The sequence below is a fragment of the Semicossyphus pulcher genome, unplaced genomic scaffold (assembly GCF_022749685.1).
Source record: "Semicossyphus pulcher isolate SPU_LCO1_2020_fin unplaced genomic scaffold, fSemPul1.0.p SCAF_17, whole genome shotgun sequence".
Classification (NCBI taxonomy): Eukaryota; Metazoa; Chordata; class Actinopteri; order Labriformes; family Labridae; genus Semicossyphus; species Semicossyphus pulcher.
This window is the reverse complement of record NW_027211681.1, coordinates 7,709,486-7,735,311: the sequence shown is the minus strand read 5'-3', so window position 1 is coordinate 7,735,311 and position 25,826 is coordinate 7,709,486. Positions and strand designations below refer to the sequence as shown.

The following is a 25,826-nucleotide window of genomic DNA, read 5'->3' as shown; positions in this document are numbered from 1 at the left end:
AATGTCCTTGTAACTGTCAAATTGTTCTACAAAGCAAATGTTTTCTGCTGGAGTGAACAGAGCTGAGATACTTAAAGGGCCAGTTCACCGATTTTCAACCTCAGTCCTATCATGCTATTATGGGGAGCTGATGCCATTATGGTAGGAAATAAATGCTATTTGGCTCTGTGCCTTTTGAGCACGCTATCCGCTTCTCCAATGGGCCCTGGAAAACCTCCGCCAGACTACGTAAAACGCGTCATCTGATAGAGGCCAGGGAGCTCGCTAAACTACATTTCCTCAATCTAGGACGCCCGCCTCCGATGACATGTCTCGTTCAAAATTGTCAGGTTTGAAATGTAGACTGCAGACCCGAAGATTTTTAGTCAATTCACCGGTATATTCTCGCCATATTTCGGATTCTGCACCGCTCTGAGCCATTGCCTGCAGCGAAACGGTAGTATTTCATTCCAGCGTCTCTCGCTGGGCCGTTCCTTTCAGAGAGAGGGGCGCAATGCATGCTGGGTGTTGTAGGAATGTAGAATGGCCAAAACCAGGAGCTGTTTGTACAACTTTCTTCACAGCTATGGCGCCAATTTAAAATATTATTGCTTCTATCGACTACAGAGAAAACAGCTTTGACTGACAGGGGCTTTTTCCAGGGGAGAATTATTGCTCCTTTAATGTGCTATTCAATGAGTAAAAAAAAGTCTTATTTTTCTAATATTTGATGCAGATTGGTTCCTCTTTTTTGCACAAATGAATTTTTAAATCATTCAGAAGAAATTTTAATTAGTTAGATGTAAGATAAATTAAAGTTTATCTTTGTGAAATTGGCCTAAGATTTGATTGGCAGTGCGAACAGCATGAGCACGCAACCCATCAACAGACATCAGAATTTGATTGAAAGGTTTCTTAGAGCAATGCAGGGTGCAAACAAGCCAGAAAAGCAATGACAAAATCACAAACACAGAAATCCATGGTATTTTATAGGAAATTACCACCACTGTCCTGACATTGGCAGAAAACATTGCGCATGGTAAGACTCTTGATAATGAATGCTCTCAGGCCTACAAAGCCCCAAGTCAAAGCGTACAAAGCCAGCAACAAAAGAACAATGTTTGAATTTAATATCCATTCGCAATGCAAAAAACAATGCATACACACATATATAGTGGCTTGAAAGACAAGTGAGATGTCTCCGGAACTTGATTTCCTCGTAATCCTGTCAAGCAATTCAGCCTGCACTTAAATGAGGCTTCAGAGTGAAAGTGCTGCTGCTGACAGCCCCTCACCTTGATCTCTGCAGAGGCCTCTTTCTTCTGCAGTGCTCCACGCTGTTTGTCTTTCTGTCTGAGGATTTGTTTGGGCTACGCACTGTTTATGAATCAGAGGGAGCCACTTGACAAGTCCGCTTGGTTTTCCAACCATTCACAACCATCACAGCATGTTTCCTTTCTTCTTCCAGGCTGACATTTGAATCAATAAGTAAACAGAATGGAATTAAATTACCTTTTCCCCCTTCTCTCTCCCCCCTCTTCTCTTGGTTTCCCTCTCTGCCCCATCCCTCTCTTGACCTCTTTCTGAAGGTTAGATAACCTTTGCATCCATGAACAGGGGTTAAAGGTCAAAGGGTCGACGACCAGGAAGAGAGCAGGAGCAGCACCTGACCTTCAGATGCACTGTCTGCAGCCTTTTAGTGAACCCTGATGTGACGGCGAGGACACGGTGCCTTGTCTCACTTAGGCGCTGTGACTCTGCTGGAGTAAGCAGAGGTCATGAGAGCGCAGAGACACTTTGGCGGGCTGAAACTGAACTATTGAATGGACGAAGGGACAGACGGACGGAGTTTGGGGTTACTTATGCAGCTCGGAGGAAACTGGTACTAAAAGGAAGAACCAGATGAAGAAGCATTTGGCTTCTTTAATACCCTGTTCCAAGCTGTTATAAACTCATCACTGCAGACCTGCAGAGACTCTGATGGTTACTACTATTAATATTGTTTTATTTTCACCTTTGATTTACAATGCCAGAGCAGCGCTGGTCAGCTGTGCGTGGTTTCCATAGAGATGACTTTGCACTAAGTTCCATTCCATGTTTCTCCAAGATGAAAAAGGAAACATACCCTGTTTTTATTTTGGTTTTTTTTCTAACAATGAGCGTGAATCAGCAGGGTGGATGACTCAGGGTGAGTGACAGGCCGTCATAGGTTCTCATTGTTTTTTTAAACTGAAGCTAGTTCCTGGTAGATCTATTCACCCTTAGGGATGTCACATGAGGCTTTCAATGGAAAGTATAGACTGGAAATGAGTCAGTGAAGCAAGATCCATTTGCCCACTCATTATATTCCTGTGACAAGCCATGCAGAAGAACACCATGTCCGTTTAGCAGAGCATGAGCGCTCACGATTTCAGCGCTGAAGACTGAGGAGACGTGAGTGACCAAAACGAGCCGAGTGGATATGACACTTAATTCCAAGACCCTTTAAGTAGCTTCTGTAACCGCAGGCAGTTTTTATTTCATCAGTGTCTCATTTAAGTCTCAACCCCCTTTTATTTTCCTTTTTTAAAACCAGTGGCCTACATTGTTGAGCTTCAATTTGAATGCAAAAAAAAACCCCTAAATGTCAAACACAGAAACCAAAATTAAAGACATGGAGATGACTGACAACATGAGATGTTTTGTTTTACTCGATGCTCTTGAACCATACTGTGCCGGGACACACCCTCAGACTGCACGTACATTTGAGAGGCCACTAACTCTTTGTAACAGTGGACTGTTTGTCCTTTAAGGTAAGTGTACATATCACACATGACAGTTGGATGTGTGAAGAATTTCTGCCGTTTACACAACACGGTTATTTTACCATTCTGAAACAAAGAAACGTACAGAGTGCACGACATGTCACTGAGAATGCTGTTACACAACTTGCCAAGACAATGACAAATGTTTTTAAAAAGCCTCAAATTAGCTTCAAACAAACTTCTCATAACATTTTTGCTAAAACGTGGAATGTGGATTTTGTCACCAATCATTTAAAGAGAAAAACATTAAGAATTAATATTTTAATGGGTTGTTTAAACAGCAGTAATGATTACAGCAAGCAACCTGTTTTAATTATTGTTGACACTGTTGATTTAAAAAATTGCAAACCTTTCCAATAAGGCAGTAATCATGTATTCAGATACATATCAGTCATCGTCAGAGGGTCTGGGTGATGTCTGCCAGGTGGAATTTTTATTTGTCAATCTGCTGTTGAGATATTTCTTTAAATAATCATAAAACGCAGAACCTTTCAAATAAACCTTGAACATGATGGAGCTGTGTGATGTTGTCAAAGAAACAGGACACCACGTTTAAGCAATATCACATGAGAGAGAGTGTTTATCTTTGGCACTTCTTCGATCCCGTTCCTATGACCAAATCACAGCCATGCTAATATTCGGGAAAACAACAAGACCTCAAGTGTGATACAACTTTTATACAGCAGTTACAAAAGCGGCAAATAGTAGTAAAAAAGTAATAATCAACAACAGATTACGTTTTTCTTCACCAACTCAACAAGTTTTGGTACTTTAACTGAAATTGGACTTTTGTTGCCGAGCAACCCAAACATTCTCCTGCACTATGTGTCAACAGGTTACCACAGATCAGCTGTTTTTTATCTGTATGTTTATTTATCAGCAACAAGTAAAATAAGAGTCTGTGGTGTGATTCAGGGGAACCAGCTTGATCAATGTAGACATACACGGTCTGTTGTAATGTTAATTAACAGTATTCAGAACACCTAGCTGAGGCGTAGCGATACACAGAGTGAAAAGTCCCATGATGTTCTTCTCTATATCAGCACTCGTGGAATGCCTCTAGTAACTAATTGTTGTATAATCAGCCATGAAGTCACAGAATGCAACGATCATAAGATGAATGCCTTGGGAGTCTAAACACAACCGTCCAGAGTGGATGACTGTAAAAGCAGACTTCGATCTTTACTGCAGAGTCCAAAGGGGCCATTTTAGCAGGTGTGTAGATCTATTGTCCCCAAAAACGTCAATTTATTATTATAGTTTCAGAGATTATAGTTTAAAAAAAAGGCTCTGTTCCATATAAAGGAAGAACACTCAAGTGTTTCTGATCTAGATATAATCAGTCTGAAAGAAACACAAATCCCAAATCTATAAACCTTCAGAAGCAGCTGTTCGGGGAGGGAGTTTGATGTGCTTGAGATCACTCTCATTCAGGTTTAATCATCACCCTCAGATCTTTCCCAACTGGTTCTCCCAAGTGTTGCCGGAGTTAAAGGGATGGAAACGGTTATGAGTGGAAATAAATTATCCGTGTATAATTAGACCTTCTGTTCTGCACCACCTCTTGTGACATCAAATATAAATTCATTAGTACACCAAGGTATACCTTTAGGATCAGCAGGAAAAGCACAAAGTCATTCATCCTTGAATGCATCTTTTTTTTTTGTATGTTTATGCACAGTATTTAATCAGGATTTTCACATGTTGAAGAACTAGACATTTAACCCAGCAGACACTACACAAGCATGTACACAGTTATCTAACATCCAAATCAACACAAGAGAATGCGATATATTGCACTGTTCATACTAGTGTTTTCTAACGTAATGTATGGTTAATAATGTCATAATACTCAGTGAGCTCTAAAGACCGGTAATGTGTCATAATTACCACAGGAGGGTGCTCTTGGATAATAAGGACATCTGTGTTCTAGTTTAAAGCAGGTCTTTGGAATTTACCACATTTCAAAATAAGATATATGAGGAGGAAGTTGCAGGTTAAACATATAAATTCCTCTTTCGACATGTTGTGCCTGCAGAGATGATTAGATGCCTCTGTGTTCATGTGTGTGCAAAATACCTTTACATAAAGAACCAGATAATTTGATTTGAACTTAAACTTACGTCAATATGCTTCTTTTTTTTTTTAAATGTAACCTTTAATTTACCAGGAAATAATCCCATTGAAATATAAAATCTCTTTTACAAGAGAATCCTGGCCATGACAGCAGCACAAAAGGTAGCATGCATATGAAGAACATCACCGTAGTCAACAACTGATAACGTAAAACTTCATAAAACCCTGAAGTGGTTATAAAAAGAAAGTTAAAAGATACAAAGGCAGCAATGCGTCATGACATTTTATTTTAAATGTCTCACTCATGTCCACATGATAACGTCCAGTTCAAGCTTATCTATAAACAGAGCCAGGGCAGCCTCAGTAGTCTCCATGGAGCCATACAGTTCACACGTCTTTATGATGCCTTTAAACATTATTTTAAAGCATTGCCTTCAAATATAGTTTTATGCATTTTGAATTTCAAATGTTTTTGACAACAAATAATAAATAAAGATCATAAATGTCTGGAAGGCAAGTAAACAACAAGTGTACAATGGAAAAGACCACTTTATACAAGCGATAGATCATAGGATTGTGGAATCAGTCTAATGTGATGGGTTGACCACAAGATGGTACTATTTTAGTTGGTATAAAAATGCACTGGACTAACAACAGTATCAGGGAACTATTTAGCTTATATAGAGAAAAAACATTGCAATAAATGCATAACATACAAAATGCTTTGATAGAAGGAACAAAGGTTTATTAAATTACTTCTTAAAAATGTAATAATTGCGCTGACCATATTTTTGAATCATATTAGGGAAAAGAAGACAAACACTGAAAAGATATTTAGATGTTTTGTCTTGATTCCCTGCAGTTTTTCCCAGTTCTCAAATGAGCGTTGAGTCAACACGACGTGTTTGCATTGTAAATGAGGACAAAAGAGAAAATGGCTGCCATTCCTGTAGACAGTGTGTGTGCATACACATTGTCTGACATGGCGGTGCTCACTTTGACAGTTTACAGTCAGAAGCAAACCTGAGATATGTCTGTCAGTTTCAGCTGCTGTCACATTCCAGTTGTGTGGGAATGATAGGATCTTTTATTTAAAGTCAAAGAACCACTTAGGAAAGCATGTGCGTACAAACAACAAATTGTTTTTATGTCCATTGTGAAAATACAAAACACACTCAGATGATTTTATCTATAAACTTTATGAAGAAATGTTACAGTACATTAAAACATAAACACAGTCAGTCAACACCAGATAAGAAGGCAGTGTAGTGGCTTTTTTTCAAGTGTACCAGATTTCTCGACAAAAACTAAACTATCCCGTTAGGACAAAAGAACATGAATTAACAGTGTCGATAAGACGTATCAACACACAGAAATGTGCTTTCTTGTGCTTTGATTCAGAAACACTTTAGTCCCTTCTTTTCTCTGCAAATGTCAAGCAGCAACGAGACAAATACTGATTGGATATACGTTAGAAACGCCTGAGTGATTGCTAAGACATGTAATATGTTTTATACACAGTAAAAACAAAGAACACCAAGGAGAAACGTTACATAAACAAGTATGAAATGAGGTTTAAGGACATATTTCACTTTGGCAAATGTTACTATGACTATAATGCTTCACACTAAATCACTAAATATCATGCATTAGGTACATAGAGGGGGGTTCTTAATGCAAGTCCATGTCATGCCATTACTTGCTGTGTATGCAGGAGGGCATGCCATATACTGTATGGTGGTTTAAACACTGTGGTCCCTTTTCAACAAGTTTAATCCCTTGTTTCATAGAATGATTAACACTATCACTATAACAAAAGAAAGCAAACATTATTTTAAAGAAAAAAACATTTCAGTGCCCTGTGCAGTTTAAAAAGAAACTATTTAAGAAGAGTTATTTCTTGGGTTAAGTTACAACAACATCCATTATCTTTCAGCACAAGAGATGTAATCATTACAATAAGTGCTTTTGACTTTGATAAGAGAAATGATTTCCTCTTTCCAAATTTTATAAAAAGTTTCTAGAAGGAAAAGTCCAGCATTGCTTTGTCCCCTCCATTTTACAGTAAGGTTATGTCATTGAATAAGCCAGAGAGTCATTCTTTCCGATTATTTGTTTCAGTTCCTAAATCACCTTTCAGTGCCTCGTCTCTTTCTGCCATCACGTCCGATCATCTTGTGTATCCACGAGCTGAAAGCTGAGACTTTAGTGTAGACGCCCGGGGACTGTTGTGTCCTGCAGGCATGGCCCCAGGACGTGACCCCGTAAACCACCCAACCCCCTCCCGGACGCTCGCACACCAACGGACCTCCACTGTCGCCACGACAACTGTCCACACGCCTCTCCGGCTGGATGCTGCCGGCGCAGAGCATGCGGCTTGTGAAGGCACCGTGGAAATGCTGCTGGCAATGACGACGGGGAAGTAAGGAGAGGGGGGCCTGCTGGAGGGTCTTGGAGTATGAGCGTCCTGGAAAGAGAGGAGAAAGTGAGAATGAGAGGTGTGGAAGAGTGTACGTGAGTATATTTATTTGTGTCAAAGGTCAGACAGTGTTAAGTTGTGAACCAGTGTGACTCCAGACTGAAAGAATGAATTTTACTCTGAAGCCTCAAAGTTTCTTTTTTTCTCCGGACTTTAATACTGCCTCTATGCTCTATACAATTTTGTGTATGTGTTTTGGCCATGCTAGCTAGCCGGTTTTGGTTAAAAGAAATGTGTCTGGATGTATTTCAACATTTGATACAGCCCATTTATTGTCCCGAAATGATGCATTGTAGAAAAAAACAAAGGCAAAATGTAATCTGACTTTTCTGCCTAAATTCAAATACTTTAACTTAAAATCATATTTTTTTACCTTGAAGTTTTCCTTGCCTTGCCTTTGGGCAGCAATGTTCACTTGACTCTCCCTTATTTTTCACATTCTTATCAAAGGCTCTCTAGCTGTTTCAGGTAGCAAGACAGCAGTTGTTTCTGGCAGAGAAGCACATAGCTTTAGTTCAAAAAAGCCTCTCTTTACTTTTTTTTTCTCTGTTTGATATGGAAGATTTTTCTTCCTGGCTCCCGTTAGGGCCACACAATGTTATTTACCATACTTGGCAGCTCTGGTTGGTATGTACATACACTATTTCCTTGTGCATGTCTGTGTGTGATCTCAGAGTGGCAGATAGCCAAATGCAAACAGCTGTACAAACCAGACATCACACCCTAAATTAAACAGCCTTTCCCTGCATCACCTATACTCTAAATAGCTAGTGTTGTCAACACACTTAAAAGCAAACAAATGAAAACTCTCCTAACCACACACACACACACACACTAAGTTACTAAGTAAAACAGATACACTAATCCCTCAATAAGTAGTACATGTTTTTGCATAAGCCTACTGTGATCTTCTGTAGCCCTTTGTGACTAAGTTGCTGCAATTTATGACATCAGCATGCAATGTAAAGATCACTAACAGATGTGTGTCTGCTCCACTGACTGTGGAGTCTGCTCACACAGTCAAGTGCATTGACACATACGTCAGACAAGTGCAATAACTGGTGAAAAATTATCCTTACTTCACTTATTTTCAGTTGAAATGAAAAATAATTGACTTATAGTATTAATGCTGTTCTGGTTATACAGCAAGTCACTGTTTTACAATATAACCTTATGTGCGGTAAATAACTATTGTGTAGGATTTTAAATTTAGGCTACGTGCTATATGTTACTGAACTAACAACAGCCACTTTCTGAGCAGGAAGCTCAAATGCTATTAAATTTTGTACTGCTGAATTTTGGGTTTAAAACATCTGGAATCTAAATCCTTATCATTTCACTGATTGATTAGCAACTGAAGAGACAAACCTGTGTGAAAACATCAGGCCACATAAGCTAATAGGCTACAATTTGATAACTCATCACTCACCGACTGCTAGGTCAGCTAAACCAAGTGCTAGCTATCATTACTGTTAGCTAACATTTTTGTAACAATAATTAGCTAGCTTACATGACTGTTAGCTAGGAATTTATGCCTTTTCTATCACATTGTGTGATACTGTCAAACAGCTGTAAAGGGGTTGAATGCTAATATTAGCTGTTGTCTAATCGTAACTTATAGCCTATCTGTTGTTTTTACTTGAAATAGCCTAAACCCTATGTTCCCCTAGATTGTTTTTTCAGCCATTTTCAGACATTTTCTACCTTACCCATATTTCCATGATAAATATTCTGAATTATTTTTTCTGTCTAAATAAAAAACAAACATATTTTAAGTACAACAGAAACCAATATAGGCTATAGATATGATATTTGTACTAACTAAGTTTGGCATACTGGGGCCACCATCTACTCAAACACATCTTCACCTGTGTCACCCCATCCCGTAATGTGGCAGTTGCTGGCCTGCTTGATCACTCTCTCTTTCCTCATTGGCAGGCAGGCGGGAAGAACATGTCGGCTGAATGACACACACTCCCCCGGCATGTGGCCCACCGCCCCTGGTGACAGGCGGACCAAGGCCAGATCGTAATCGTTGCTGTGGGAGTGGTAGCTCGGGTGGAGGACAATCTGATCGACAGCATACTCCTCTTCGTACTCTTCCGGGACGAGGGAGTGGTAGTCGCCCACTCTAACTTTATACTGCCTGGTGCTGTTTCCATACCTGCAGAGAGAAAAAGAAAGATGGATCATGAGGGGCCGTTAGAGGGTGTGTGCAATCCCACTGCTGATACATAAACTATGAGCAATAAAATAAAGAGCTCCCGTCGGGGGTTGGATCAGCAATAGTTCTCCTACAGATGGAAGAAATACAACATTTTCTTCAGCACATGCATTTATTAAAGCTGTACTTTTTGCCCATGAGTACTGAAATAGATCTTTACGGTTAAGGGCTGAATAGTGTTTCTCTCCTTGCAGTATTTTAGATTTATTAACCCTAACCTTTCATGCAGGCTTTGGTTATCAGTTGATGTTATCTTTTCAAATCTCCTCTTGAAGTGTGCATAAAAGCAGGTTTTGGTTTTTGTCTTTGCTTTCAATAAGCTATTTTTTTTCCCACTTAAGATTGTATTAATATTTTATATGCCTTTCCTCTATGGCCTAGAGAATAGTCCTCAAAACCTCAAGTACTCTAGTGAATCATCACCTAAATGTGTTCAACTATAAAGGTCATTTTATTAGTATGTTTATTAGGGCTGTCAATCGATTAAAATATTTAATCGCGATTAATCGCATGGTTGTCCACTGCCTGTGGTAACTCAATTCACATCGACAGTAAAAACAACTTTGGGGCGGGCGGTGGGTAATAATAATAGAACACGCATGCGTTAATCGAGCGTTAAAATAATTAGTGGCGAATGTGTGTTATTCACGCGTTAACTTTGACAGCCTTAATGTTTATACATTTATCTAACTCATAGGTTGCCATAATGAAGTTTTTTCCAATTGGAAGATGACAGATTATGTTGAAGATGTTTGGCTATTTTGAAATGAGGTGGGAGAGAATGAGAAGAGAGGAGGAGGGTAAGTCAGGGACAAAGACAGGACTAAGGTAGAGGGAGGGATGAGGAGAGGAGTGACAGGCCTTTTCATCTAGCCAAGTCTCTGTGTCCATTTACAACTGGTAGAGCGTTTCCGGAAAGATCTCCTGACCTGGGAATGCTAGGCTTTCCTGCTGACCAGTCGTCTAAGTACAGTACATACCCATCTGCAGGCACATGTTTTGATCTAGACTGACTCGCTCTGTCTACAAAAAGATGATTGGTTCGAGACTACCAGGCTTGATCCTGTGCTAATGGCATAATTTTACACCCAAGTTACCTTTCACACATTGTTGTTGTTGCTAAAAGCAGTTAGAAATCTGCTGGAGTTCTGTTACCGTTTGCAAGCCTCCAGCTGTACAGCTATGAGGTATAAATAGGTTTAATGCGTTGACAGCATGTGACCACTGACCTGAGGTCAATTTTTATTACCCTACTAATCGGAAATTTTAGTGTAAGGGATAAGGTAATATGATCATGTTACTTAGACGTGGTTACTATACCCCTGCATGTCATTCTCAATCCATGTGTGCAAATTAGAACAGGACAAAGTGAGCATGCCAACATGTTGAGTTTTTCAGAGTGTATTTTTTGAATGGGCTTGAGTGTTTGTTTGTTACTGTGAGTGTGAGTGTGTATCACACTGTCTTGGTTACGGTATATGAAAGGTGACACTGTGCAGTCGGAAGTCCCTATCTTGGTCTGCATGCTCTGGCTTGCACTCAGCAAATTACATTTCAAAGCTGTCATAGCTGAAGCTAACGGCTTGAAGCTCTGAGGAGTGATATCTGACCAGGCCGGCAATGAAAGCACTTTGCAGTGTCTGACCTCTTTTAAGCAGCTTAATGTCTTTGATCACACATATCCTTCAGAAAGAAGTCATGTCTTATTGTTCTTTATTAAGATGTGTGTTTCAGTATCTTTTAAGCTAAAATAAACACCAATCAGAAATAATTAACTGTTAAAATAGAATCTGCCAATCTGTAGCAGTCAGCAGAATATTTCTATTGTGGGAACGTCTTCAATCTGACTCCAGTAGATGATTTACGAGCTACAATTAAATATTAACACCTACACAATATAAAAAGCAAAGCCTGAAGCACTTGGGCGTGTGAGCACCTTTCAAAGAATTACTTTGTTTGCATAAGGCTGTTGTTTATTTAATGTGGTCGAGCATATGTTCATGACATTTTTTTTTTAGATTACCTTTGTTATGGTTTTATATGACTAATAGTGGTTAGCAGTGAGTCAGGTTTAATCTATTATTTAGATCTGCAATCACACAGTTTGCATACACCAGTCTGAGAAGTCCTGATTGCTATATCCGGAGAGGTCTTAATTTGCAGCATAGCACACATGTGTGTTTCCTGTGTGTGATTTAAAAGAAGAGGATGGAAGAGTTACATTGTGGAGTAAAGGTTCCTGTATTTAGGAGTACACCTCCGGCTATGGAAAGGGCCCGGGAATGGCTTGAGAAATGGCCCTGGTAAGGATTTAGTGAAAGACCTCTTCCTCTCTTTAATGTGGAAACATTAGGATTTATAGGGCTGGAGCTGCTGGAGTCTGTAAAGAGTTCTGGTTTTCCTACCAAACCCAACATTAGAACTAATACCCAGTGATGCAACAAGAAAACCTTACATGCACTGTATAAAGATAAAATGCAGACTTCACAACCCTCAACTCGCTCTGTTCAATTCATTTCCCTTTTTATGCATTAGCTTGTCTGCTGCCGTCTCTGCTGTATGCATTAAGTGATTGATTCCAAGATGGCGGTGCCATGCAGAGGCCCCCCAGACCAGATGAAATTTCGATGAAGCACTCTGGCTGTCTCCCTGCCACTTGAACCAGAGCCAAACCACAGCCAATTACTGCTCACGTGGTTTGGGTTCTCATGCTTCTGTCAGACTTGAATATTATGCGGAAGTAAATAACATATGTAGCTTGGGTTAAATAATAATAGATAATAAACCTCTGTGTTCGAGAGTAGGTGTAAGTGTGTTTGTTTGACCTCTTGAAGCAGTGTGCGGAAGTGAGGACCCAGCAGGTGTCGATTACAGTCGCTCCGCACACCAACCTCCCGTCTCCTCGAGATCCACGCAAACGTATCGCTGCCTGCCAGGGCCAGCCACCCCTATAGACATGAACACGCACACATATAAACATTCAAGCAAGACCAGTGTAAAGCTGCTTAACAGGAGCAAACTAAGTGAGTCCTATGTAGACGGTGCAAAAAGATACAGAACATTTAACTGTATAACTGCAAAAAAAAATACAGGTTGCAAACAGAGCAACACACATTTTCTATCCAAATTTAACTTACTTAAATGTTTTTCAGGACGTAAAACCTGCCAGTATTAGTTTACTCGTGGCAAGTGTAAACATGCAGGATGACATCTAAGCATCCACACACACAAATACACACTCAATATGACATGCATTGTTTGGTTTGTCATCTAAATATTTATATAGATGCAAGCTTGGTTGCATACAAGTAGGCATAAAAGTTGTCTTCCTCTTTGCTTATCTGAACTTCTTTCTGTTTATCTCTCTCTCTCTCTCTCTCTCACACACACACACGCAGCAAAAGAAAGTCATTGTCCTTACCACAGGATTTTCTTGTTTAATTCCAGAGAGTCTTTCTGTGTACACATGTTTCTCTTCTATGTAAATCATCTCTAATGACCCACTTTTATTAGACGCTGAAATTCCTACTCATTTGCATGCTTCCACTTCACACAAACAGGTTATGTTCATGCTTGAAAGTACACAGTAATGTATATTTCTTTTCCTGTAGCTTCAGATCAGCTGTTTTCCATCTAAGACATGTTGACTTGTTTCCAACTCTCTTTATTCTATATGTCTCTGGCAGGCGTTCTCCGTGCTGTTATTAATCCCTCCTGTCCCCTCCAGCTTACCTCAGAGAGTTTTCTCCTCCTATGATTCGGCGCTGGCGAGTGTGCTTGAGCCGCAGACCGCAAATTGAGTCGGCAGGATCTGACAGAGACAAAAGAGGAACCGTCGGGTGCGTCGATGTGAGTGTGTGGGAGGGCGATGATTGTTAAACCACACATTTAGGCTCGGATGTTGCTCTTATTAAATATTTAAGACTGACTGGACAAAAAAGGCTGGAATTCATCCTTCAAATAACGTAAATTAAACAAATGAGAGATTGATGGTTTTCATACTGTGTGTTTGTGTGTGTGTGTGTGTGTGTGTGTGTGTGTGTATGTGTGTGTGTGAGATGGTAAAATCTACAAACAGAGGTTAAGTACTTTTTCAGAAGCTGTAATTTATCATTCAGAGGAGACAAAGCACCCTCCTGCTCTGGTCTGACTTTCTGCAGTGTGTGCATGTGAGAAAAAGAAGTGATAGCATATGTGCAGGTAACGGATAGCTTGGTGTGAGTCTGACGTGATGTGTGACAGACAGGGTGAAGCAATAACATCACTCGCTCATTTTACCATCTGGACACACTGAAGTCCACACTGCTTTCCTGCTTGAATCGTACCCCCTGACTTTTCTGTGGTCATTTGTTCCTCATTAGTTCTCAGTGTATATATCATACTGGAAATGTTTACCAAACACACTACAGTCTCATGCAGGCTCAAAATAAATCACAGCAGCTTTGTATTTCTTTTCTCAGAGTAACATCCAGTAAAAAAAAAAAACAGACCTGTTTGACCTTTGACCTCTTTGTAGCTGGGCTGCAATTCACCATAGTCACAGATGACCCCGGCGTCCTCACTGTGGCGACAGTTGTGCGTGCCGGGTGCCTGTTTGATGCAGTCTGCCAACGAGCGCTCCTCGCCACTGCACTTCACATTGTCCACGTGGATGGGCCCCGTCCCTTCGCCAAAGTACGCCATCACACGGGCCTTTGCCACCCCACTGTGGAGGACAGACAGCAGAGACAGAGCACACAGACATGTTACTGTCATTTCATTCTGAATTAGAGTGAACTGGAAAACTGCCAGAGCTGTCAACAACTAAAAGGGTTCCTTCATATTGTGCTTTTCAAACATTATTTCACAATTAAAGCTTTATGTATAAAAGAAGCAACTAAAGAACTAACAAAAGATACATCCTCTGGAACCCAAAATTAAAACAAGACGAAGCCGAAACAAGGAGAAATACCAAAGAATTGAGAGCCTTTTAAAAAGGTTGATTTGAATTCAGTAACACCTCTTCGCTGAAAGAGGTACACTATCCAAAGCATTTGGGCAGAGACACCAAATGCTCTGTCTCTCACTCTGCTTGGCTCTGGGAACATCTATTAAAAACTGCTTAGCTGTCCAGAGAGAAATTAAGCCACTTTATGAACACAGCAACATAAAAACATACTCAGGGGAGCCTCAGACACAATAACAATTTATTTTTATTAAATTCCGAACTCCACTGGCGGGCGATGGAAAGAGGCCGACACTAAAGTAATATACTCCCTGCATTTAGTTTTTGTTTGAAGACAAGCTGTGCATTTCAATGTGTAACAGTGTTTTGTAGCTTTGCTAAAAGCTCTAATTAATTACACTTAACTGCATTATGTATTTTTTTTATAATTTAATTCTCTTTATATTTGACTAACAGAAGAGTCAAACCTTGAATGCTTAGCGGCTACATCTTTCTGTCAGTATGTGTGTGTGTAAGCAGGGGCAATGATAACATGCTAGTAGAGATGTTATGGTATGACATTCTCTGGCTGTGACGCAAAGCAGGTCAAACCCAGTTTACAGTCTGATAACAACAGTATTTGAACCACTATCTCACCTCCGACTTTAATTAGCAAACATTTAACACACAGAGACCTGTAGGTTGTGGCTGTGTGTGCGTGCCTCTACAGGCTGTTACTGTGATGTTAATTAAGATTGATAGATAACCGACCTGGAGGATCTCATGTTGCGTCCCTGGGGTTTGGTAGGTGGCAGGTTTTGCTTCCCCATTCAATCCAAAGGGAATCTCATGTCTCTTATTGAGACATCTAGCATTGTGTCTGTGTCTCCTATAGCTCCCTGAGCGGTGCTTAGCATGCAGAAGGTGAACCTCCAAGTCAGTTGAATAGGCCTTGAGATTGACATCAAGCCTGCTTGGTGTGTTTGTGTAGCAACACACACAAGCCAAGTATCAGTGAAAATGCAATATGATCTGCTTTGGATACTGAATGTTCAAGTTAGAAAAGAAGGCCAAGTTTTTTTTCTCTCAGACGACTTATTTCATGTACTGTCAAATTTTCTATGAAATATCTTTTAAATTCTGGATAACCATTAATCCAATCTGTTTTAAATACTGTACGGGAGAGTGGACGAAAAGATGCAGCCAAAGAGGGTCAGATAAATCAGGCTGCAGGCAACAGGCATCTTATTTTGGGAGATCTTCTAACAAGTCCTCAATATAAGCAGAAACTCTTACTTTTCCACTCTTGTCACATGACCAATATTCACAGTGGGACTTTAAAGGTCTCATGTCAGTCTCATGTACGCCCTCATTGAGGGTGACTCTGGGTCAAACTGTTGACTTAGTATGTAATTTGGGTGAAAGTGTGTGTGCATCTGCGTATTTTTTTGCTTTATAACCCCCATGGCGACCTTTAACCCCCGGGGGCCTGCTGTGTATGTAATGACCTTTCACCACACCCTCGTGCGAAGCAGAATGATGATCCTAACACGGCTTTAACACGCCTCCAACACGCTTACTCTCCCTCTCTCACGCTTATGTGCTCCAGATGTGGCTTTCATGTACACACAGATGCGTCACAGAAAATTAGGTGGCTAAGGGATAAGTATCCCTCGCTGAGGAGTGATGTGAGGGACAATGAAGACAGTTTGTGACGGCACAGTTTTCCCTCGCCATCCATTGTTTTGGAAAAGAGGACGGTGTCTCAGAGGGAAGAGATAATGGGACACAGAGAGGACTAGATGAGGTAGTTTGCTTCGCCTGGACGTATCTGTCACTGTGGATGTGTCATTCACACAATTGGCCTGCCCTTTAATTGGATATTTATCTTGGCTCCGCTAAAGGGCACAGCCTAAAGCCCTAATAAAAGCAGCTGCCAGCTCACCAGAGGCTCATGAGAGGCGCACAAAAATTAGAGTGCAGGATTTTTAACTAATAATTAATGAAACATGACAATTCTAAATGTTTTAAAGCAGACTGTGAGTTTTTTTTTTCCCATTGTGGGTGAGCTTGACACTCGATGCATGCATGATGAGGTGCAAATTGAAAACAGAGAAGGGTTGAGAGATGAAGAGATGAAAGACAGACACAGAAAGTGGGAGCAGGGGTACTGCAGGACAGATGCCAAGTATGGGAACAGAGCAGGTAGTCTGGATTCACTTATGTGAGTGTAACGTATAGAGTGGTCACGTTGTGAACCCGCAGCTCACAGAGCTTTTCACCAACATTTTACCTCTTTTTAAACCTCCTGAGTGTGACTGGAGATGAAAATATGTTGACAATAAGAAGGATAAGAGCAAAGATCTAACAAGAAGCACTAGATACCTACATTATTTCCAAGTGTTCTGTTGCAAGCACACACACATGTTCTTCATACATTCAGTGTATATTTAGCTGCTAACAGTGCCTTGAATATGAGTATTCACCCCCTTTAGACTTCTTTGGGCAATATACCATTTCCTAAACAAACAAGAGCAGCCCAAAAAGCAGACACTTGTTGGATGCAAAGGTTAACCTGTGGGGAATTGGTTGCACCTAATCTTAGTTAAAGTTTCAAAACAAAGCACTTTAATAAGGGATAATGTAATGTATGGTGAGCAGGTTATGGCTGAAGCCCAACAGGGTTAGCAGTCGGGGTTTTGTCTCACTCTGAAGGGATTCAACATTCAACATGCTTACTATAAATGATTATTATACGGCTATTTATAACTACATTATTGATTTAGAAATAATTTTATTCGTTTAAAATTGATTATATTTTTGTTTTCCATTTAAAAATAGCCTGATATACTCACAATGAGAGCTGGGTCCATAGCAATGGTTAACTCTAGCCTTAATGATCTAAGCTAGCTGTAATTACTCACATTAAATGAAACGTTTCCACTGATGGTGAAGTAAGACACAATGAGGTTTTCTGTCTCATCACTGTCACAGTCTGTTGACATTTTCTTTTCCATTCACTGTCTTTAAACACCGCCGTATCCTGTCCTGTACCACAGCCAAGAAGGATTTGTAGCAATTTATATTTTCTTTTAATGATTTATGTTTTGAAACATGTATTTAAAGTGAATATTTGCAGGTTTTATATCCTGTCATGGGAGTAAACTGAATATCTTTGGGTTTTTGGACTGCTGAGAGTAATTTAAAAATATCAGTTTTGGAAGTTGCTGGGCATTCTTCACTACTTTATGTTTAAAGGACAGATAATTGATAATTAATCAACAAGGAAAATAATATTTTGTCACATCCATCTCTCCAAACTGCATAGGTAATCTTTAATTTTCCCAATGTAATCTTTATCAGTAGCAGTGTGAGGATTTAGCCCCTACCAAAAGATAGTCTACTCATAAGGCGTCTTGCTCAGTCTTTTGCAAGTCGTTGTGGTTTTTGTAGTTTTTTTTTACCCAGACACATACATACCTGTATCCCAACTGTCGACACACCACCTCTGCGTCACGATCAGTCCACCCGTCATCACACACGGTCCCCCATTGACCCGACAGATAGAGCTCCACCCGGCCTTCCCTGGGGCTCTCTCCTCCCACGAGCCTCACCAGCACACCTGAACATAACGCACAGATTTTACACCTACCCTGACTCACACCTTAGTTATTTCTTGTCTCCGAAGTTACACGAAACCCCTCAGGCTAGAAATACTTAAAGATACTACACAAGAATTCCCCAACAAACCGGATCTTCCAGGCTAACATGTCAGGTGAATGGAGCATGTGAAACTCATGTTTTCCATAATACGAAGTCACATGAACACCTGTCCCACCTCATGCATTTAGTTAGAATCCTGCTGCTATAAAAAGATAGTTTATTTTCATTATCTTTCTGTTCCCAGGCTCCTTCTCTTATTCTTTCTCTCTCAAATGGTGCACACTCACACTGTTAATCCAATGATTGTGGGCTTTAGGTTTGAACCATCCATCATCATTTGTCTGCACACGAACGCACATACATGCACACTCTAATCGAATTCAAGTGGATGCCGATGTGTTTTCCATGTGTGGACAATTTCAGGATCAGTTTACACTCATGCCAAGTGACAGGCATTTTTAAAGAAGTATATATAGAGCATTTTCTAGCCTAGCTTCAGCATAAAATAGTTCCCTGCGACTGTATTGAGTTGAATGACAGTCATCCAAACATTGTGAGTGTGTGGGATATAGGAGTTGTGGAAGAGGTGGAAAGGAAAGGGGGGTTAATTGTGGGAATGTTTACTTATTTGGTGGTGTTGGCTATTGAGGAAATGCTCATCTTTGTCCTCTCGCTTAGAAACACAAACACTGTTTAATGCCTCTCTCAGCACACACACACACACAACCACACTAAGTTGCAGTCCTAATGTGATGGTCACTCACAACAGAGAGCGAGCTCGAGAGAGGGAGAGAGAGAGAGAGTTCAAAGCCCAGCCCGGCTTATCTGCTTATTCTCCTCTTCCAAAAACAACATGAACCAATCTGCTTGTGGCATGTCGAGGGGAAGGGTGGGGGGGATTTACATACACACATAAACACTCAAACAGACATACACACACACACACAAACACATGCACACAAATGTTTTGCAGTAATGACATAACTCTGGGGGGTGAGAGTGTCCCTCAGCCTCTTGCCAAACAACATAAGCTATCGAAAGCCAACTTAGCATCACTTAAAAACTACATGTATCCTGTCTGTGACTTTCCACAGAGTCATCAGACCTATTATATCTCACAATAAGACAGATAATTGCACGGCAATACAGTTTGAGTGAAAATCTGAGCCCGTACCAGCATGTCTTTATTAATGTCTGGAGGCTATAAACATAAGGTTGATTAATGGCGCTACTATTTAACCGTTTCCACCCTTCCACTGAAGCCTTTTGTCTCTTTTTATAAAAAGGTAGGACGTGCAACTTTGTACTAACACTGGCTTTATTGTGTGATTGTCTGGCAACATGTCAGCCATGTCAGAGATTGACTTCAGGAAGTAGGTCTATTTAATCGTAGTGACTTTACAAGTGTACCACTTATCAAGGCAGCTCAAGCTGACTAACAGCTGTGCCTATTAGAGGCAGCTTGACTGACATCATCTGCTATCTGTCTTCCTGTAAACGCCGGCTTTCCTCTTTAAGTAAGATGAGATGCAACTGACTGCGGGATGAGTTTGGCAAAGATCTTAGAGACAGATCTGAGATCCACTTGAGCTCCCTTTACATGGTTTAATAAGGTGCTGGGAAATTACATAGAGCCTTTTATCATTTAATTTCCTGTTCTTCACTGCCATGAGGTATGTGTGCTCTTAAAAGTCAGGAACCCCAGTTGATCATTAAAATTGATTAGAAAACACGTCATCATGTCAACTCATGAATGCACACAAAGGAGAGGTTTCATGCACTCTGCTTCTTGATCTCAAAAGATGTTTGGCTTTGGCTTTTTCAAGTTATTGAAACATGTCAATATTATATTGTATGATATGGGAATATCAAGCCTTTTGATAATCAGGTTGAGCACTGGGAAAATTAGACTCAACTAAAAAACAACCATTTTCGACTTCTAGGTTTTGGCATATGAATGAAAAATACAACAGTTAAAGGACTGTTGGTCTCATAGCTTAAAGAGGCCATATGATATGTATTTAACCAAAGCAAACAAATCCAGAACAGTACCAGAGGTTCCAACTCCCTGTATAAGATGTCCAAATCAAATGAAATAATCAAAACTATCTAAGCCTTATTACTGACAAAAATAAGCAAAAGTGAACAGCGTTGGTGTCTTTGCTATGAGGAGCTCTAAAACCAGAGGAGTGCTCCGCTCTTTCAAAGTCCAAAGATAATGACTTCATTAGCACATATGTTATGTACACATCTGCACAAATGCATCATCTTAAGATTACATTCATCCTTTCTATTCTACATTCTGTCTTACTAGTTGGAAGACTGTCTCCGATGCGTTCAGCGCTGCATGCCATGTTAACGTCTTCATGGTGCGTGCAGTCATGACGGAGCCACTCCCTCTTGTTGCACAGCATAAGGCTAGGCTCCTTCCCTGTGCAGCTCACATCATCCAAAAGAATGGGGCCTGACCCCACCCCGAATCGTGGGACAGGGGTGATATCTAGTCCTTCAGAAAGGAGAGTCTCACCTAATCTGGAAGCCAGACATGTACACATTATTTTTAATGTATTTATTTTAGTTGATAAGTGATGAGGATTAATGTTTGTATGCATTTACCTGTCTATTAAAAAAATTCACATTACCTGTAACCTAGTTGTCGGCACACCACATGAGTGTTAGAGTCTGTCCAGCCGTCGTCACACACTGTCCCCCACTGACCGCGGTAGAAGACTTCTAAACGTCCCTCATTGCTGCTTGCACCCCCTGCCAACCTAACAGTACCATCTGGAGAGAAAGAGGCAAACCCAGAGTTAGTTAATGCCCTCGGGAGGGAGGGTACATTTAAACATTTTTCCCTTTGAATTAAAAGGTCCATAGATATTTGTTGATCTCAATGATGTAAATTGCATTGCAACTATTCAGAAAAGATGTTGCAGAGGTTGAAAAGAAGACAAAAAGTTCTCGTAGATGTGCCCAGGGAGGGTCACGTTTTCACCATTCTCATGCAGCTCTTTAATTGCCTTTTTCTCTCCTAAAACAAACTCCCATATCTTTTTCAATAAATATTTGGACCTAGCAGGAAATCGCAATACCAGTGGCACATGTAAACTAATCTGTCAGCTTAAGGTGAAATGAAGAAAGAAAGAAATTCCCCAAGAAGCTAACATAACTCTATATGTATGTGTGCATTACATTTGCACGTCTTTGTGAATACTATGGATTGCTTAAGCTGATGCAGGTGTTGTAATACCTGTGAGAGGGTTGCAAGACACTCCTGCATCCTCAGAGTGCAGACAGTTGTGTTCCCCCCAGCCGCTTTTTGGACACTGCTCCAAAGTGAGTTCATTGCCTGTGCAGCGCACCTCGTCCAGCCACACACGGCCTGAACCCTTGCCAAAATGCGCTTGGCCCCATGCCCTTGCCACACCGCTACAAAGCCAAAAGAATATAAGGGTTGATTTGCAGGAATACTGATACAACTAAAAATAGATGTTCTGACTTAGAAAATACAGGTTATAGGAGGCTGTATATGGGAAATCTTGAAATGGAAAGAAATAAAGCTGTTAAATTTCAAATCAATTTTGGAGATATGGCTTGTCACGCTCATCCTTGCATACATTAACACTGCAACACCAACATCACAGTAGCATACCCCAAAAATGCACACAGGAACATTCAGGGAGAGTGTAGTGTTGCTAAATATGCATATCTCTGTGGTACTAGAATCCATGCAGGAACAATGAGCCTGATTCATTATCTGACCCCCAGATGTTCTTTACTGCTCGCTCCTCTCTGTGTGTGTCCGAATGGAAAGAATACTTGTCATACTTTTGGAGACAGAGGGAGAGACAGACCGCCGGACACCCACATCAACACATCCCAGCTTCCTACTCTATCTCTGTCACACTTCTTGGTCCTTTTCTTATACTCACAACTGCTTTTTGGTTGAAAATAATGTAAATATGATCATTAATACCTGTGTTCATCTGTGTGCAATGTGTGTTCATTCACCTTAGCCCTAGTTGTCGACACACCACCTCTGCATCACTGTCGTCCCATTGGTCGTCACATATGGAACCCCACTGTCCGGCATGGAAGACTTCAACTGTGCCCTCTGACCTTGATCGACCTCCTACAAGGCGTATTGGGAGCGCTACTGCAGCTGAAACACACACAATCATAAATACACATACTATATCTATCAAAGTGAGTAGGGGCTGTATTGTAATCAGCTTTCATTATGTTCATGCAAACCTCTTAACATCCATCACAGGCTCGTAACTCCCCATGAGGAGTGCTTACCTGGCTGCTGGGTGCAGGTGATAGCTGCAGCCAGAGAACACTCCCCTCCATTCCAGGTGGCCTTTGGACACTGGAGCAGGTCTGGCTCGTCTCCCTGGCAATGAACCGCCTTCCAATGGAGTTTGGCCAATCCTGGACTAAACAGGGGAACTGCACGTGCACGTCCCGAGATCCTGGAAGGGGATCAATAAGCAAACTGGTAACTTTTATTTATATGAAATACTTTTTTTGGAACCACAAATAACAACACAAAGCAAACCCAGTCTCATCTGGTTTGAGGGATTGATTTAGACATTTAAAATCTGAGACAGATCCTGCAGACAGGCTACGACAGCCGATCTGAAAGCAGCAGTTATAGCATGTTAACCGTAACATTGGCCCTTCCATCCCAGGGCCAACGCGGTCAGCAGTTTTACACCCAACAGCTTTCAATAAATGGCCGCGTGAAAGTCATCACCAAGGATTCAGGCTGACATATGGCTGACATTTGCCCTCTTTCCTTTCCGCTATGGACTTCCATTGACTCCTGTGTGAATATGGGCACACAGGCATGTGTTCATGACAGCATGCATGCCAGCGCTGGTGTTAGCATCAACATGTGTAGTGAGTGCACAGAACGCCTCTGTTCTCCAGGGAAATCAGACGCTTTCTCAACTGACTACACCCCAGCCACTCTCAATGTGTCTGTCTAAAGACTCCCTTTTTGATGCGGCAAATTAGTTGCTCTTGTGGCAATAAAACTTCTCATAACTTCGGACACTAAGACACACTATACATTTGTATGTGTGTGAGACAGAGACAAAAAGAGGGCTGGCAACAAGGTAAATAGCTGAGCACTTAAGGTATTTAAATACCTCTGGGGAATGGGGGGTTGGAATGCAAGGGTTCCGTTAGAAAAGTACAAAGACTGTGGCGAGTATGCATGCGTGTGTACGTCTGAAGCGTTGTGAAATTCTCTTACATTCCCACCAAATTTCCATCACACACTAACCATCTGTTAGGCCTCTGACGGCAGCTTCACGTTGTGGATTTATACGGCAGATGTGTTTTTCTTTACTTGCACCTGTGTCTGAATATGTATGTCAGAGGGAGAGGCAGACAGAGAGCGGAAAGAGTGCATGTCAGAGCGCATGTGTGTGTGTGCATATGTGTGCCCTCTCACCCCTTGCCCAGCTGTCTGCAAACCACTGAAGCATCTTCGTCGCCCCAGTCATCGCTACAGACAGACCCCCAAACTCCTCCCAGATAGACCTCCACTCTGCCATCGAGCTTGGAGCGGCCTCCTTGCAGTCGCACAGAGCCTGGGATGGAAGGAGGGGTGGAGAACAGTAGATGGTTAAAAATACAGCACATACAGTATTAAAAAGAACATGAGGTGCAACAATCCAAGTAAAAGTAAAACAGAAAAGAAGACAATATTTGATTGTGTAAGGACAGGAGAGCACACATTCACATGCATACCTTTCACATAAGAGAGCCAGTTTCCTTGTCTACATCAAAATAGCTGCATGTAGAAATGCTTATTTCACTTCAGTTCATCACATCCATTGACATCACTTTCCTGCGTTTGATGCCCTTATTATACAATATAATTAAAATATAGCACTGAAATAACATAAAACTGTAAAGCGGCTGTAATTGTTGTCTTAACAAGTGACAGAATTAGCCATCCAAACATTGTATATGTTTTTTTTAATTTAAAGGATTGTAGACCCCGTATAGACCCATACCTCAGTACAGAACATCCAATTCTATTCTGGTATGTTTACTGTTGGAATATCCTTGTTTCTTTTTGTGTACTCATCTGATATATCAAAGAGAAGCTATTATGTCAAAAGAAAATGTAAGGGTGCATGCTCACAATCACTCACACACATGCACAGGTAACCTGAAATTAAACTACTGAGAAAATTCAGTGTGTTTTTTATTTATTTATTTTTTTTACTAAAGGTCAAGTACACAGAATGAACCGAATTTTGAAAACAATATTAGGCGGCTTACTTAGGGCATCTAAAATCCGAACATCCTCCAAAACTTGATCAATGTATGTCACCTCCATGTATCAATTACCAGAAGATAGATTATCCATGCGGTGCCATCATACTCCAAGACTAAAAATACCACAGGCTGGATCTTGTGCCAGATGGAAACCACTTCTTTTCCTTTCACCACTCTTACTTCTCTACCTTTCATCAATCTGGAGATGAAGGGCCCACTTTATCCTCAGTGTTTATTATAGCAACATTTAGTGCTTCAAGTTTGTGTACTTGATGTGTAGCTACTTAATAGGTTTTGTCGAATATTTTAATGTGAGAAGAGAGGTTTCTTTGAGCCCACACACTCTAACTCTGGTGATCTGTGGACTGTGTTATTGCCTAGCACACAATATAAGCAAATACCTGTGCACTCATTATAGAACTGAAATGTGCTGGGACTTGCCGTCTGCATGCACTGCACTCACACCTGGGACACTGAAGGTGTGTCCTGTCTAATTACTTCAGCATGTATGGGTAGCTTCCAACTATAACTGTAAAAGTGTTAACAGTTCTCTTCTCTTAGAAGCCCAAATAAACATTAATACAGCACGTGACGTAGCATTTTTGATGATCTGTGAAAAAGTATTGACCTTAAAATTATCATTCAGTTTATTTGGCGATTTCTGCTCAAAGGTTTGTCGCTAGTGCCGTTTTTTTCGTATTTCTACAGGTTTAAGATCATGAATACAGCACTGCTGTGTGCGTCTGTAGGCCTGCGTGTTTACCTTGTTTACAGTCGCAGTAGCCCCAGTCCACTCTTCCTTTGTGGTTCCCAAAAAAGCACCAAGGTCTGATCCTGCCGTCCGGGTTGCGACAGTAATTGTGCTCTCCTATTCCTTTGCCCGGGTAGCGCTCCTTAAAGCCGGCCACCTCAGTCCAGTTCATGCACCGTGTGCCGGACTCGGTGACGTCTATCGCTCCACGGTAGAAACCGTCTTTCCCACGGCTGTGCAGGCAGTCTGTGAACGGCAGGATGAATGAAGGGACGCTGCTGGAGGAACACACGCCGCTATTTGCAGTCAAAAGCGCGGCTATAGCAGTCAGAAATGCCAAATTCATGTCTCCGATTATGGGCAACTGATGACAGTAGAAATTTCATAAGCTCCTATCATCAGCTGAGGAGGAGACGGTTTTCAGTTTGCCTCATCGCCCTGCCGCGGGACGAGAGTGAGAACCGAGGAAAGAAAAACGACGCGGATCAATGAAACTCCTGTTTACGTGGGCTAATGGGCAGACAACCCCCAATGAAATTCAATAACATATAGGCTATGGGAATTTTATCCAAATTTCGATTTCATGCCAATAATGTTTCATTTGGTTATATATTACATAGGCTATA

At 41.0% G+C, this 25,826-nt stretch overlaps 2 protein-coding genes across 3 annotated transcripts in view; one reads left to right on the top strand and one right to left on the bottom strand.

The window, feature by feature from the left end:
• The window catches only part of ndst3 (N-deacetylase/N-sulfotransferase (heparan glucosaminyl) 3), a 46,987-nt gene extending 43,692 nt beyond the window's left edge, over nucleotides 1–3,295 (top strand). The window contains exon 15 of one of the 2 annotated variants that reach the window (XM_069665912.1): nucleotides 1,574–3,295. In XM_069665912.1, coding sequence (XP_069522013.1) covers nucleotides 1,574–1,603 — 30 coding nt within the window. In that variant the 3' untranslated portion in view covers nucleotides 1,604–3,295. Of the gene's footprint in view, nucleotides 1–1,568 lie in introns of both variants that reach the window. The other variant, XM_069665913.1, reaches the window with a different exon arrangement.
• Nucleotides 3,296–5,985: 2,690 nt separating this feature from the next.
• Nucleotides 5,986–25,546, bottom strand: prss12 (serine protease 12). Its single transcript, XM_069665861.1, has 13 exons — nucleotides 25,213–25,546; nucleotides 23,614–23,752; nucleotides 22,452–22,624; nucleotides 22,161–22,311; nucleotides 21,400–21,578; nucleotides 20,792–20,933; nucleotides 20,461–20,681; nucleotides 17,967–18,108; nucleotides 14,053–14,267; nucleotides 13,295–13,373; nucleotides 12,388–12,510; nucleotides 9,207–9,502; nucleotides 5,986–7,326 (listed from the first exon to the last, which is right to left on the bottom strand). Exons 1-13 carry the CDS (start codon nucleotides 25,544–25,546, stop codon nucleotides 6,989–6,991), a joined length of 2,532 nt encoding a protein of 843 aa, XP_069521962.1. The 3' UTR covers nucleotides 5,986–6,988.
• Nucleotides 25,547–25,826: the final 280 nt, after the last annotated feature.